At 43.2% G+C, this 13,147-nt stretch overlaps 1 protein-coding gene across 6 annotated transcripts in view; it reads left to right on the top strand.

The window, feature by feature from the left end:
• PSIP1 (PC4 and SRSF1 interacting protein 1) overlaps positions 1–13,147 on the top strand; it is a 524,703-nt gene that overhangs the window by 107,260 nt on the left and 404,296 nt on the right. For all 6 annotated transcript variants that reach the window (XM_069240070.1, XM_069240030.1, XM_069240049.1 and 3 more), the window contains one exon: positions 7,043–7,184. In XM_069240070.1, coding sequence (XP_069096171.1) covers positions 7,043–7,184 — 142 coding nt within the window. The remainder of the gene's footprint in view (positions 1–7,042; positions 7,185–13,147) is intronic.

Raw genomic sequence — 13,147 nt, 5'->3', positions numbered from 1 at the left:
GCTCTCTATATAGTGCACTAAAATGAAGTACACTGTGCAGAGAGTCCAGTTGATCCCCAATTGGTATTGCAGAGTCAAATGTAGATAGGACTAATGCTCTATTTGTGGTAGTGTGGGCGGGCAGTTAGGCTCATCAGTGGGTATTGTTAAGCATTTGTTGTACTCACATAGGCAATAAATGAGACAAACTCAAAGAATAAATCTGAGACCAATTTAGCAAAATAATTATTTGTATATATGTTTCAAACCCAAGAACTTTGAAAGCAGGTAAGTAGACTTTTAAGCATGAATACTTTGCAGCTTCCGAAATCAGCTGTGCAATTTTTTTATGAAGGCTGGGCGAGTTGGCTTCTTGTGCAAGATCTTTTGAGGTCAGCAGGCAGTCTAGTGTGGTCAGCTGCTTCTTCTTTACCTCGTCTGCGGGAGCAATCTTCTTTGTCCGGGTCTTCTTAGATTGTCGAAATCTGAGTTCTAGAGTTCAGGGGTTTCACCTACATACTCAATTTAGGGGTATTACAGGGAGTGCCAGGCAGTAACCAATGGGCTGACTACCTTGAGGGTGACTACACCCTTCTTATGACCACTTCCGCGGGGAAGTGAGCATAACCCTAATCCTAGTGGCCTAATTCCTTCCATGGAGGAATTTTAAAAGTAGTATCCACTTCAGCTGGTCCACCTTAGGTGTGGAACTGGCATGGAGTGGACACTACTCCTAATGTAACTTTTTTTTTTTTTTGCCTGTACTGCCGCCAAATGTGGGATCAGGACAGCAAGGCCTTTGTGGCTTCCCGCCCTGGAATGTCCCTCCGGCATGGGAGAGGAGATCACACCTCTGCCCAGCGCAGGCCTTTGTCTCAAGCCATTGAAAGCGCTGGCTTTCACCTTGGGGATCCAGAAACGTGTCTGTGGTGGCCAAACTGGTTAGGACCGGTCAGCCAGCACACAAGTAGCTGGTAGGTTTTCAGGTGGAACCTCTTAAGGTGCCCTGTGTGTGTGCCTTTATTAATAAATCCATCACTGGAGTCAATGAGGGTTTTTTATTCTGAGATGTTTGATACGAAACATCCCAGGATTCAGAGAAGCCATCATGTACCTGGGGAACTTGAAATGGCCAGTGTCGAGCACATGCATTTCAAATGCCTTCCTTGTACACTTACCATGCGTCGGAATCGGCATGTACATAGTAGGGCCAAATCTGCCTATGCATATATGCCCTCACATGTGTCTGGATGCACCCTGCCTTAGGGGTCACTTACACGTGGCACATGCAGTGATAGGAAACCTGGCACACAGGGGTGTTTGATAGGTTGTTTTTTCCAATTAGCCGGTGTAAGGAAATGCCCCCTTGGCATGGTTACCCCCTGACTTTTTGCATGGGGAGAGTGCCTTTGTCACTCTGTGGCTAGTAACAAAGCCTGCACTGGGTGGAGATGCTATCACCTCCCCCAGGCAGGAGCTGTAACACCTGGCGGTGAGCCTCAAAGGCTCACCCCCTTTGTTCCAGCACCACAGGGAACTCCAGCTAGTGGAGTTGCCCGCCCCCTCCGGCCACGGCCCCACTTTTGGCAGCCAGGCCGGAGGAAATAATGAGAATAACAAGGAGGAGTCACTGGCCAGTCAGGACAGCCCCTAAGGTGTCCTGAGCTGAGGTGACTCTAACTTTTAGAAATCCTCCATCTTGCAGATGGAGGATTCCCCCAATAGGGATAGGAATGTGCCCCCCTCCCCTTGGGAGGAGGCACAAAGAGGGTGTACCCACCGTCAGGGCTAGTAGCCATTGGCTACTAACCCCCCAGACCTAAACACGCCCTTAAATTTAGTATTTAAGGGCTCCCCTGAACCTAGGAACTCAGATTCCTGCAACCTAAGAAGAAGAGGACTGCTGAGCTGAAAAACCCTGCAGAGAAGACGGAGACACCAACTGCGTTGGCCCCAGCTCTACCGGCCTGTCTCCCCCCTTCGGAAGAAAACTGCTCCAGCGACGCTTTCCCCAGGACCAGCGACCTCTGAATCCTCAGAGGACTGCCCTGCTCTAAAAGGACCAAGAAACTCCCGAGAACAGCGGCCCTGTTCAACAAAGACTGCAACTTTGTTTCCAGAGGAGCAACTTTAAAGACCCCTGCAATTCCCGCCAGAAGCGTGAGACTTCCAACACTGCACCCAGCGACCCCGACTCGACTGGTGAAGAAACAACGCTACAGGGAGGACCCCCAGGCGACTCCAAGACTGTGAGTAACCAAAGTTGTCCCCCCTGAGCCCCCACAGCGACACCTGCAGAGGGAATCCCGAGGCTCCCCCTGACCGCGACTGCCTGACTCTAAGATCCCGACGCCTGGAAAAGACCCTGCACCCGCAGCCCCCAGGACCTGAAGGATCGGAACTCCAGTGCAGGAGTGACCCCCAGGAGGCCTTCTCCCTTGCCCAGGTGGTGGCTACCCCGAGGAGCCCCCCCCTTGCCTGCCTGCATCGCTGAAGAGACCCCTTGGTCTCCCATTGATTCCTATTACAAACCCGACGCTTGTTTGCACACTGCACCCGGCCGCCCCCGCGCTGCTGAGGGTGTACTTTCTGTGTGGACTTGTGTCCCCCCCTGTGCCCTACAAAACCCCCCTGGTCTGCCCTCCGAAGACGTGGGTACTTACCTGCTGGCAGACTGGAACCGGGGCACCCCCTTCTCCATTGAAGCCTATGTGTTTTGGGCACCACTTTGAACTCTGCACCTGACCGGCCCTGAGCTGCTGGTGTGGTAACTTTGGGGTTGCTCTGAACCCCCAACGGTGGGCTACCTTGGACCCAAACTTGAACCCCGTAGGTGGTTTACTTACCTACAAAAACTAACAAATACTTACCTCCCCCAGGAACTGTGAAAATTGCACTGTCTAGTTTTAAAATAGCTATATGTGTTTTATGTAAAAAGTATATATGCTATTGTGATTATTCAAAGTTCCTAAAGTACTTACCTGCAATACCTTTCAAATAAGATATTACATGTAGAATTTGAACCTGTGGTTCTTAAAATAAACTAAGAAAAGATATTTTTCTATACAAAAACCTATTGGCCTGGAATTGTCTCTGAGTGTGTGTTCCTCATTTATTGCCTGTGTGTATGTACAACAAATGCTTAACACTACTCCTTTGATAAGCCTACTGCTCGACCACACTACCACAAAATAGAGCATTAGTATTATCTCTTTTTGCCACTATCTTACCTCTAAGGGGAACCCTTGGACTCTGTGCATACTATTCCTTACTTTGAAATAGTGCATACAGAGCCAACTTCCTACAGCCTGCACCAACACATGTAGTTTGCCATGACAGCACTGATTGGGCAGTGGTGAGGGGTCTTTGAGGGTTGCACAATTTGTGCTGCAGCCCTCACAGACCTGGTTTAGTGCCCCAGGCCCTAGGTACCAAGGGTACCATTTACTAGGGACTTACAGTGGGAGCTAAAGAGGTGGTCAATTGTGTAAAACAACTGTGTAGTTTTGGGGGAAGAGATCTGGCACTGGGGACCTGGTTAGCAGGGACCTAGAGCACTAACAGTCAAAGCCACATCAGAAACCGGGCAAAATGTGGGGCTTAACCATGTCAAAAGGGGTGCTTTTCTACAGCTCTAAATTAAGGCTCCCTTTATACTGAAGTGGAGGGACCTATAGAATAAAACAAAGCACTGAAATAAGGTCTCCAAAGTTCATTGTTTGAATTGGAAAAACTGTACTGGTCCATTCGGTATGTTTTGTTTCTACCCCACCCCACTGAATTTGAATTTGAGAGACCACAGGAAGTGCACAGATTTTTGTTCTGTGCTGATAAGCAGTCAAACCCCCATCCTTAGTAAGAGTGGCTGCATTCCCATCTCCCTGACAATGAGAGGACTAGTGATGGTGACAGCACAATTATCGTTGAGGACTGTATAGGCTTCCATTCCCTACTAGCTTTTGCTGTTAAAATCTGTTAAAGATCTGTTCAGTTCCACATAGTGCAGTGGTCGAAGTGGGCAGGATCGGAGGGGCACAACATGTCCCTACTTTTCTGATTCATGAAAAACCGTTCCCGTACTTTTTGTAAAAAGACAACCGCCCGAGATTATTAACTCTGATATTTTAAAAGCTTCAGCTGAAGTGTCATGCAGTGAGTCTCCTGTGCTGTGAAACTGAAGCCGGGCAGACAGCTAAAGAAGCCTTTCTGCCAGGCGCGGCCCATCCTTTAGGGCGGAGGGGTCACACACCCCTACCTTTTGCCCCTCATGAAGAGTGGCTGTCAGGCTGAACAAAGGTCAGCCTGACAGACAATCTTCGTGTTCAGGTCTGGCAGCCAGGAGAAGACATGTGCGATTTGCGCAGACACCTGGCTGCCTGAGCTGAACTTTGCTGGGCTGAAGAGGTCACAGCTCCTGTGGGCGTGACCTCCTCGGCTCAGCAAAGGTGCCTCGAGGCCCTCCCCTGGGTGACGAAGGAAGCGTCACCCATTGACTTCGACCAGGGCGCTTCAGGTTTAAGCCCTGAAGCGCCCAGGACGAGTGTCAATCAGTGACACCTCGTCACAGAGTGGGATGGGGTCAACAGCCTCACTGACCCCATCCCACTCTGTGACGAAATTGGGACTGCTGCCTTCCCTCATTGGCTGACTTAAGTTCAGCCAGTGAGGGAAGGCAGCAGTCCCAACCCTCTTGGGACCTCCGAGGCTGAAGGTAAGTGTTTGTGTGATCTTTTTAAATTAATGTTTGGTGCGCGCGTGCGTGCATGTTTGAATGTTGATGAGTGTTGTTAATGGATGTGAATGAGTGTGAGTGTGCTGCCCGCCCCCTCCCTCCTAAAACTGCTGGCCGCCACTTCTTTCTGCTAGGGTGCCTGCTTGCCTGAAAGAAATGCACATATGCAGTACAAGTTAATCTGCAAATGCATAGGGTAATCTGCAAATGTAAAGGATTCTGGGGAGCTGGTACTGGCTTTAATTGATCAACTCACTTGGAGGTTAGTGTTGACAAACATTTATTCTTTTTAAGTGGTCATGCAAAGAGTTAACAACTGAGCTGTGCAGTAAGTGCAATTGTAGTTATATTGCGCTTACTACCCCTGGAGGTGTTGAAGGGACAGTAATGTAAAAAACATGCATTACATACAGTCTGAATATTACTAAAAGCTATGTTTTGGAAGTACCTGTTTATCCTAAACCATTTTCTGAAATTTGTAGCGGTCTATATTATATTGTGAGTACTGCAAGTTTAAAATAATGACTTAAATATTCACACAGGCTTTGACCTTGTAACACTAAAAATACATGTCACTACTCTCTACTGCACCAACCAAGATTTAATTCTTTGGCTCTCCAGTTACACACAGACCTCTGTAGAGCATTAACTGAGAGTTTAATAATGCATTATAGTGTATTTTCCACGGAGTAGCAACGTTTACATTTTTTTATTAAAATGCATGTTATTTTACAAGTAGCTACCTGGCATTGAAAGAACAAAAAAACTTACAGAATATTTTGTTTTTATTAGTCACACCTTTGACCCTGCTCCCATGCTCACTGACCCAACCCTATTGCTTGCAGCATCACAGTTCCCATACTGTTTTTTTTATGTACTTTGACCACTGACATAGTGTCCATTGACGTGTGTTGCTTCACTCTAAGTAGTGGTGCCACTTTGGGTCTTAGTCATGTGTGTGCAGGGTAGTAGCCCTGCAGCGTGCTGTAATGTCTGTAGAGAAAATCGGAGTCTTCGTGTTTCTGTTCTCTGCCCCCACCACCCTCCACTAAACCAGTAATTTTTTTGATCAGGGGATATTGCCCTCCCTATTCGTTATTTTTCATACGATTCCCTGTGCATTATGTATAGCGGCCTACAAGCAAGCACTCATGCCGACGTTTCAAAATGATATGCAATGGTGCTAATTTTTTTTTATCTATATTTTATTGCAAACATATGGCTGCCACTTCTAGGTGGTGGTGTCTTGTTATTTTTTTTCTCTTTTTTAGGGTCAAGCCTGCGTTGCATGCGCTTTCACATGCGTTTCGATTGCGAGACGATTTAGTAGTTAGAAAAGGGCTCGGAGCACCATCCATGCCATGTCAGTGTCTTTCATTGTTTTGTGGGCTTGCCTGTTAAAATCTGCTTGCTTTCATTAGTGGAAGGCATGCATACGTCATGCCTTTTCCGGTCTTTAGCCCTCCTTGAGAGCAGCGACCAAGTACCGAAAATATGCGAGGGTCGGTGTTTTCCGTCTGGTTTGAGGACTACTTTTTATCTTTTTTGCAGCGCGATCTCGCTTGGCAGAAGTCGAGCGCGTTCCATGACATCGACCCCGTTACATAGTTAATTACACTTTTGCTGGTAACGTAGATAATTGCACTTTTGCCTATAGGTTTCACTACGAGTGAACTGTAGCAGTGCGATTCTGCTCTTTTTTTTCCATTTAATGTGGCAAGAAAAGTGAGGTTGGGAGTTTACAACTGCTAATAGCTCTAACTCGAGAAATGCGAAACCCGTTGCATTGCAAATGCTTGTTATTAGTTGCTTGTGCTTATAATAAAAAAAATAATCATCGCAGTAGTTGGCCAGGGCATACTTTTGACCTTACCATTGCTTGTTTAAGAATTGTGCTGCACCTCCTTTACTGGGCAGTGCTGCAGGGACAGTCGGGGGCACCGCCACAAGACATGGCCCTTGTACACCTGCAGCACAGCCAGCACGACGCTGGCATTGCCCCGCCCACTGCTTGTCACCACAGCCATAGACCCACGATATAAATTAGCTCTCGTGTTCTATTTGTCTTATGTTCTTATGTTCAAACATCACTTTATTGCTACAAGTGTGCGTCGTGTGTTTTGACTCACAAAATTCTGGCGAACGGTAAGAAAATCTAGCAATGTTCAGAGCAGTGAAATACTGACGTGGACTATTTAAGGCGGGGCTTACGTTGCGCAGGAAGACCTTCTGTGCAGTGCATCATCTGTAAATGTTGCCTGAATACTTGCATTTGGTTTCTGCCCCTCCCCAGTTAGGTAAGATTTGTTTTTGTTTTTTGTTTTTTTCCAGCGCATATTTGGGCCCAAAGGATATATTTCCATATTTGCCAAATAAAGAGAGATATGCCAAGCCCAACAAAAGAAAGGGATTCAACGAAGGTCTTTGGGAAATAGATAACAACCCAAAAGTGAAATTCTCCAGCTCGAATAAGGTATGTATAAAAATGTAAAATGGATGCATGCAATCATATTTTCATGATTGCAACGTTATTTTCTGCGTGTGACCCGCTGAATGCTAAGGCTGACATGAACTGCGAGCAGCGACGGTTTCCTCGGAGTCGAGTTTAGACCTACACTGACTGCTTAGCTTCTTTGTTTCACACAGTACAGAAAACATGGTGATGGGAGGGGGGAGGGCTTGGAGCTGCGAGGTTTGTCCCCTTCCGGTCTGACAGCCGAGAACCGGATTCCTGGGTTGCTGCTTCGTTCATTCACTCCAGGATCATGCCGTTGGCTGCTGTTCTTGGCAGTTTTCCTGAGGGGGTGAATTTTTAAAACCATATTAATATTGCATTGGTGGAGTGGGTTGCCATGGACACTGGTAAGTGCAATTTTAGATGCTTGCCGCAAATAAGCCTTCATGTTGTGGGACGTTAAGCAGTATCGGATAATATTTTTGTGGCACGATAAAACGAACGTGTTGTATGAATTAATGTATTACCTGTTTAGTAGTATAGTATTGTTTATTCACCACTGAGTGAACTGGAGTTTTGGGTCAAAGGTCGTCGCCTGCGATCGGGCTTTTCATTCGCATAATAAAGGATGTCTGTAGTTATACACAACAGTGTTTTCTTTTTTCCCCCCCCTCTGATGGTTAATTATTCAGCCAGCTGGGCAAGGTTCCGAGCTGTGTTTTTCGTACCTTCAAAATGTTTTTGTTGGGTAAGAATTAAGCCCCGATTTTTTTTCCTCTCAAACCCAGAAACTGTTGTGTGTGTGTTTTTTCTCTCTCAGTCCAAAAGAAGGCACGTGCAATCTAGAGTTGCTTTCGCTTTCTCCTCCGGTCAAAACAGGGTTGGCAGGTTAGGAACAGCATTACACATTGGACGTGCAGCTGTCGTATTTTTGTTGACGTTGTGCACTATTTTGAGCTGGCAAATACGATTCATTTTGTTTCCACTGTAATGTTTAAGAAGTGTGCGTACTTATGTAATTCTGCGTCAACCAGCATTGCACTTTAGTCGTCATGTTTTTTACGCTTGCCTTTCAACGTATTGAAGGCGGAATTTTTTCCCCACATGACCCATTCGAGATTAAGCGTTGTGTGTACGTATATGATGTATTGTGTATGTAGATGTAGGTGTGTGTGTGTGTGTGTGTATATATATATACACTCACAGTCCTGTTGTGTAGGCCCTCAGGATCGTATTTTGGAATTGCGTACTGCATTTCCCTTTCCCACAAAAGAACTTGGTATGCATGTGCTTCCTACATCTAAAATGACCAGATTTTGAATCCCCAAACTGGGAAATTGCTCAAAAGTAAAGCAAGGATCACAATTTAATATCAACAGAGCGGCACAGAATGAGAGCCCTCATCCACCTAGAATTGTATTGTAATCGTATTTATATAGCGCTTACTACCCCTGACGAGGCGTCAAAGCGCTTTTCGATGAGTAGCACGCTACTCTGGAACCCAACAAGAATTAGGGATGGATTAGTATCGGGAAATAATGAGTACAGTTTTAGTATTATTATGAGTTAATTTGAGCCGCGTATATGAGAGTTTGTTAGTTAGATTGACTGAAGTAATGCATGGAGGGGTGGAGGAGGAAAGAAATCCTGAAGTGTTAATTGGGAGTATATCCTTCATTTACTCAACCCAAAGGCTTGGGATGAGTGAAGGGGGGTGGAGGAGGGAAGAGTATGTGGAGGGGTTAGGGAGAGCATAGTAGCAGGGCGAGATAAATGCGGGAGAATTTAGTAGGGTTGTGTGGGAGGTTACAGTAGTAGAGTGAGGTTTAGTGAGTTAAATGTGGAAGCAGAGGGAAGAGTTTAGGCAGAGTTATTTAGGAGATTAAAGTAGTAGAAGGGATTTGGGATGAGTCCGAGTGAGAATGGAGGATAGTTTGATAGAGACATATGATGAGGAGTAGATAAGTGTGATAAGATGAGAGCAGGAATTCATAGATATCTAGTATAACAACCACCCAGGAGCCATGCAATGATCCACAAAACATGCCAAGCACAGAAACAATATATACACATACAGGAAATTATAGTACACTATCTTTTTATGGTATTAAATCTATTAAAAACAACCCTAGAGCAGGCAACAAAGTACTAGAGCTCAGACAATTGGAATCGAAAATGATTTTACTTTTAGGTTCTGAGTCTCCATGGGGGCACAATCTTGACGCTGAGCTTCATGTCCATCTTAGATGATATTTTAACTTTTTGAACTGTGCTAACTCTGTGTATTGTGCCGATTTAATATAGAAAGATATGTTGAATGGCTATTCAACTCCATAAATAGAATGGTGTACACTATATCGTTTCCGAACCATAATGATGCCTAAGGAGGGAGATGATAACATTACTATGATCAAATTAAATTTTATTTAGAGGGGTATTTATTTATTTTTAAATTTACCTCCATTTCCAACTGTAGGTCTAGAAATTATGTCGAAAAATCGCTGTCTGTTATGTGCTTATAGGTCTGTATTTGCAATTTGGTTTTAAGATCTTATCGTCCTTTTATTTTGAGACATGCAGAATATTGAAGTTATACATATATCTATAGGATATAGGATGTGAAGCAAAAAGCTATTAATATAGTCCTTTTAGTATTGTTTTTAATATTTAGCTGCACTTTATATGCATGTTTTGCACACTTAATTATTGTATTACTCAGCACTTAGCACTTTACATTTTAAGCTCAGGCCTTGTCTAATTATAGACTAATAACGTACTTTTAGGGTTAATTAATATACAGATAAAAACGAAGAAGAATCACTTTAGAAGATGTGGACATTAGATAAATATCTAGGTACTAAGTCATGATTCAGGATGCCTTTTGAACTATGGCACTAATTGGCCACATACATACCAAATATAAAAATAGTAAAGAAATTGGATATCAACTGTTAAGCAAATAACTCAAAATGAGGTTGTAGACTATAATTGATCGAATGTCTCTTAGACATGAAAACCCATTACCAACATGATGTCGTTTTGACAACATAGATTAGATTCCAATATAAGTACAACGTAATTTATTGTCGCTAGTAATAGATTATAGGTGAAAGTGATGAACTGTCGATATACTACATGTGTTATTTTCTATTTATTTATTTATGTATTAAATAGGATAACTAAAGAGTGACATCGGATTGAATTAACATTATGTATTGTTTATTGGGGTTTTATCATGTCTTATCTATAAGGTATCCATGTCTCAGTTATGCAAACTATGTAAATTATTTGAAGTAGTTTAACGATTATAGGTGATTCATTTATTAATTGTGAAATTTAAACATAATTCTATATTTAAACATGTCTTAAGATGGCCGCCGCTCTAGTTCACACTGTGGTGTTATGGAAATAAATGAAGGACTGTTAATTTGCACTTAAAAGATGTTGGCTCTGTAGCCACAGCTGTCCAGTAGAAGGCGTTTTGCCGAAACACGTTGACATCGCAATTCAGGACGCTGTGTCACCTGTATTAAGAAATAAAATTATCAACTGAATTCGAGCCTGTTGGATGCGAGTTTACTTTACCATTAAAAATTCACTGACGGGATTGGTGCAGCCGTCAGATAGCTAACTGTCCATCTGTTGAAGAATTATATATATATATATATATATATATATATATATATACACATACACACACACACACATGAATACACACACATATGCACATACAACACATAATTAGAACCATGGGTAAAAAATACTTAGTCAAACAGGTTTAAAGAGTGTGTGTGTGTGTATTTTATTGTTATGACATAGTAGCGATACATATTTTCTAAAGAAACTACAAATAAATAGAAATATACACATAATTTGAAAATATATTTATCATCATAGGCATGTACAGTTCATAGTTGTTTGAATATGGTGGTTATGAAGGAAAGAGCCAACTCTTGAGTAGTTTTCTGAAGACAAGAAAGTTGTCTGTGGCTCTTATAGTTGGGTGTAATGAATTCCATAGTTTGGCTGCTTGGACGGAGAAGGATGTCCCACCTATGGTCTTTTTCTTGTATGGTGGTGGTCTAAGGTGGGGTGCCAATCTTGAGCGGAGGTTTCTTTGTTGGATGTATTTGGTAATTTTCTTTCCGATAAAAAGCGGTCCTGTTCCATGTATAGCTTTGTGGGTGATACAAAGCAGCTTGAAAGTGCATCTTCTGGCAACGGGTAACCAGTGTAGTGCTCTCAAGACAGGGGAGATGTGGGCTTGCGGCTTTACATGTAATAGTAGCCTGGCTGCAGAATTCTGGATACGTTGTAGTTTTTTCATAACAGATAGAGATGATCCATGGTAGAGGCCATTGGCATAATCCAGTTTGGATAATACAAGCGACATAGTAGCTTGCACCTTGTGTGGAAATCCGAGGTGGGGGAAGATGCGTTGTAAAGTCTTCAAGGTGATGAAGCTTGTTTGTGCTAATTTGTCCACTTGGGCATTCATAGTTAACTTGGAATCCATGGTGATTCCTAGTTTTTTAACTTCCTTGGATAATTGAGGAGGTGGTCCGAGATCGTCAGGCCAGACGCACAGGTGGTCATAATTTTTCCAGTCACCACATAGGAGTATTTCTGTTTTGGAGGTATTTAGTTTAAGATGGCTCCAGGTCATCCACTAATCAACGGCTCTGAGGCAACTGAAGATTTGTGAGTTTCAATGTTTTTGAGGCATTTTAATTTAAGTAGTATTTGTGTGTCATCTGCATAGTTGTAGCATGTGAGATGGAAATCATTGATCAGTTCTGGTAAAGATATCATGTAGATGTTGAAAAGCAAAGGTGAGATGATTGACCCTTGGTGGACCCCTGCTTTTGTGAGGTAGGGTTCAGACGAGAAGGGGGCGAGTGGATGATATTAGATCTTTTTTTAAGATAGGAAGTAATCCAGTCGAGAGCAATCCCTTGTATGCCGGCTTCATGGAGTCTTTGAGTTAAGGTGCCATGGTCAACTGTATCAAAGGCAGCTGAGAGGTCCAAGAGAAGTAGTGCAGCAACTCCATTTCGGTCGACTGTGTTTTAAGATCATCCCAGATTGCTATGAGTGCCGATTCAGTGCTTCTTCCTGGGCGGAATCCAGTTTGGAAGTCTGAAAGTATAGAATTGTCTTCAATGAATTGTGACATCTGGGTGAATGCTGCTCTTTCTATCAATTTGCCCAGGAAAGGTCCATTTGTGATTGGTCTGTAGTTGTTGGGGTCTTGCGGGTCTAGGTTTGTTTTCTTTAATAAAGGTTGTATGTATGCCTTTTTCAGGTCTGCAGGAAAAGTTCCTGAAGTTAAAGAGTTGTTGATGATTCTTCTTACAGGTGTGGCAGCAGAAGTAGATAGAAGCATGTTCTTGAAGATTTGTGGTGGGCAAGGGTCAGAAGGGCAACCAGAAGGTCTGCTTGCTTTGACCATTCCATAAATTCATCCTGGGATATTTGTTTGAAGGACTGTAGAGGTTGGGTTGGTTTATTCTTAAAGGGTATTTTAGGAAAGGGGTTGGTGCTGATGGTTTTCTTTTGTTTTAAATAGGAGTCCAATGTTTCTGCCTTGGTTGTGTATTGAGTTGCCAATTTGTTTGTGAAATCTTGAGTAGTGGGATGACTTCCTTCCATGCATGTAGGTTTTCGAAATTCATTGAGAATTTTATAAAATTCCTTGGTTGTAGATTGAGCATTTTGAATTCTGTCTGAGTAGTATCTTTTTTTTTTTTAGCCTTTTTGATTGATGATTTTTATATCCTGTTAAGTTTGTGTAGCTGCAGTTTGTCTTGACTGTTGTTTGTTTTGAGCCAGGTCCGCTGCAACTTTCTGATTTGTTGCTTTATCTTTTTAAGTTCTGTGTTTCTCCAAGGTGTTGGTTTTCCTTTGTTGTGTTTAGTTTTTCTGAGTGGTATTAGGATATCAAAAGCTTCCTGTAGCCACTCATAAAGTTTTGGCACATA

This window comes from Pleurodeles waltl, chromosome 1_2 (genome assembly GCF_031143425.1).
Source record: "Pleurodeles waltl isolate 20211129_DDA chromosome 1_2, aPleWal1.hap1.20221129, whole genome shotgun sequence".
In the NCBI taxonomy this organism is placed as follows: Eukaryota; Metazoa; Chordata; class Amphibia; order Caudata; family Salamandridae; genus Pleurodeles; species Pleurodeles waltl.
Note: the sequence above shows the minus strand (reverse complement) of the source record. Positions and strands in the feature narration are given on the sequence as shown.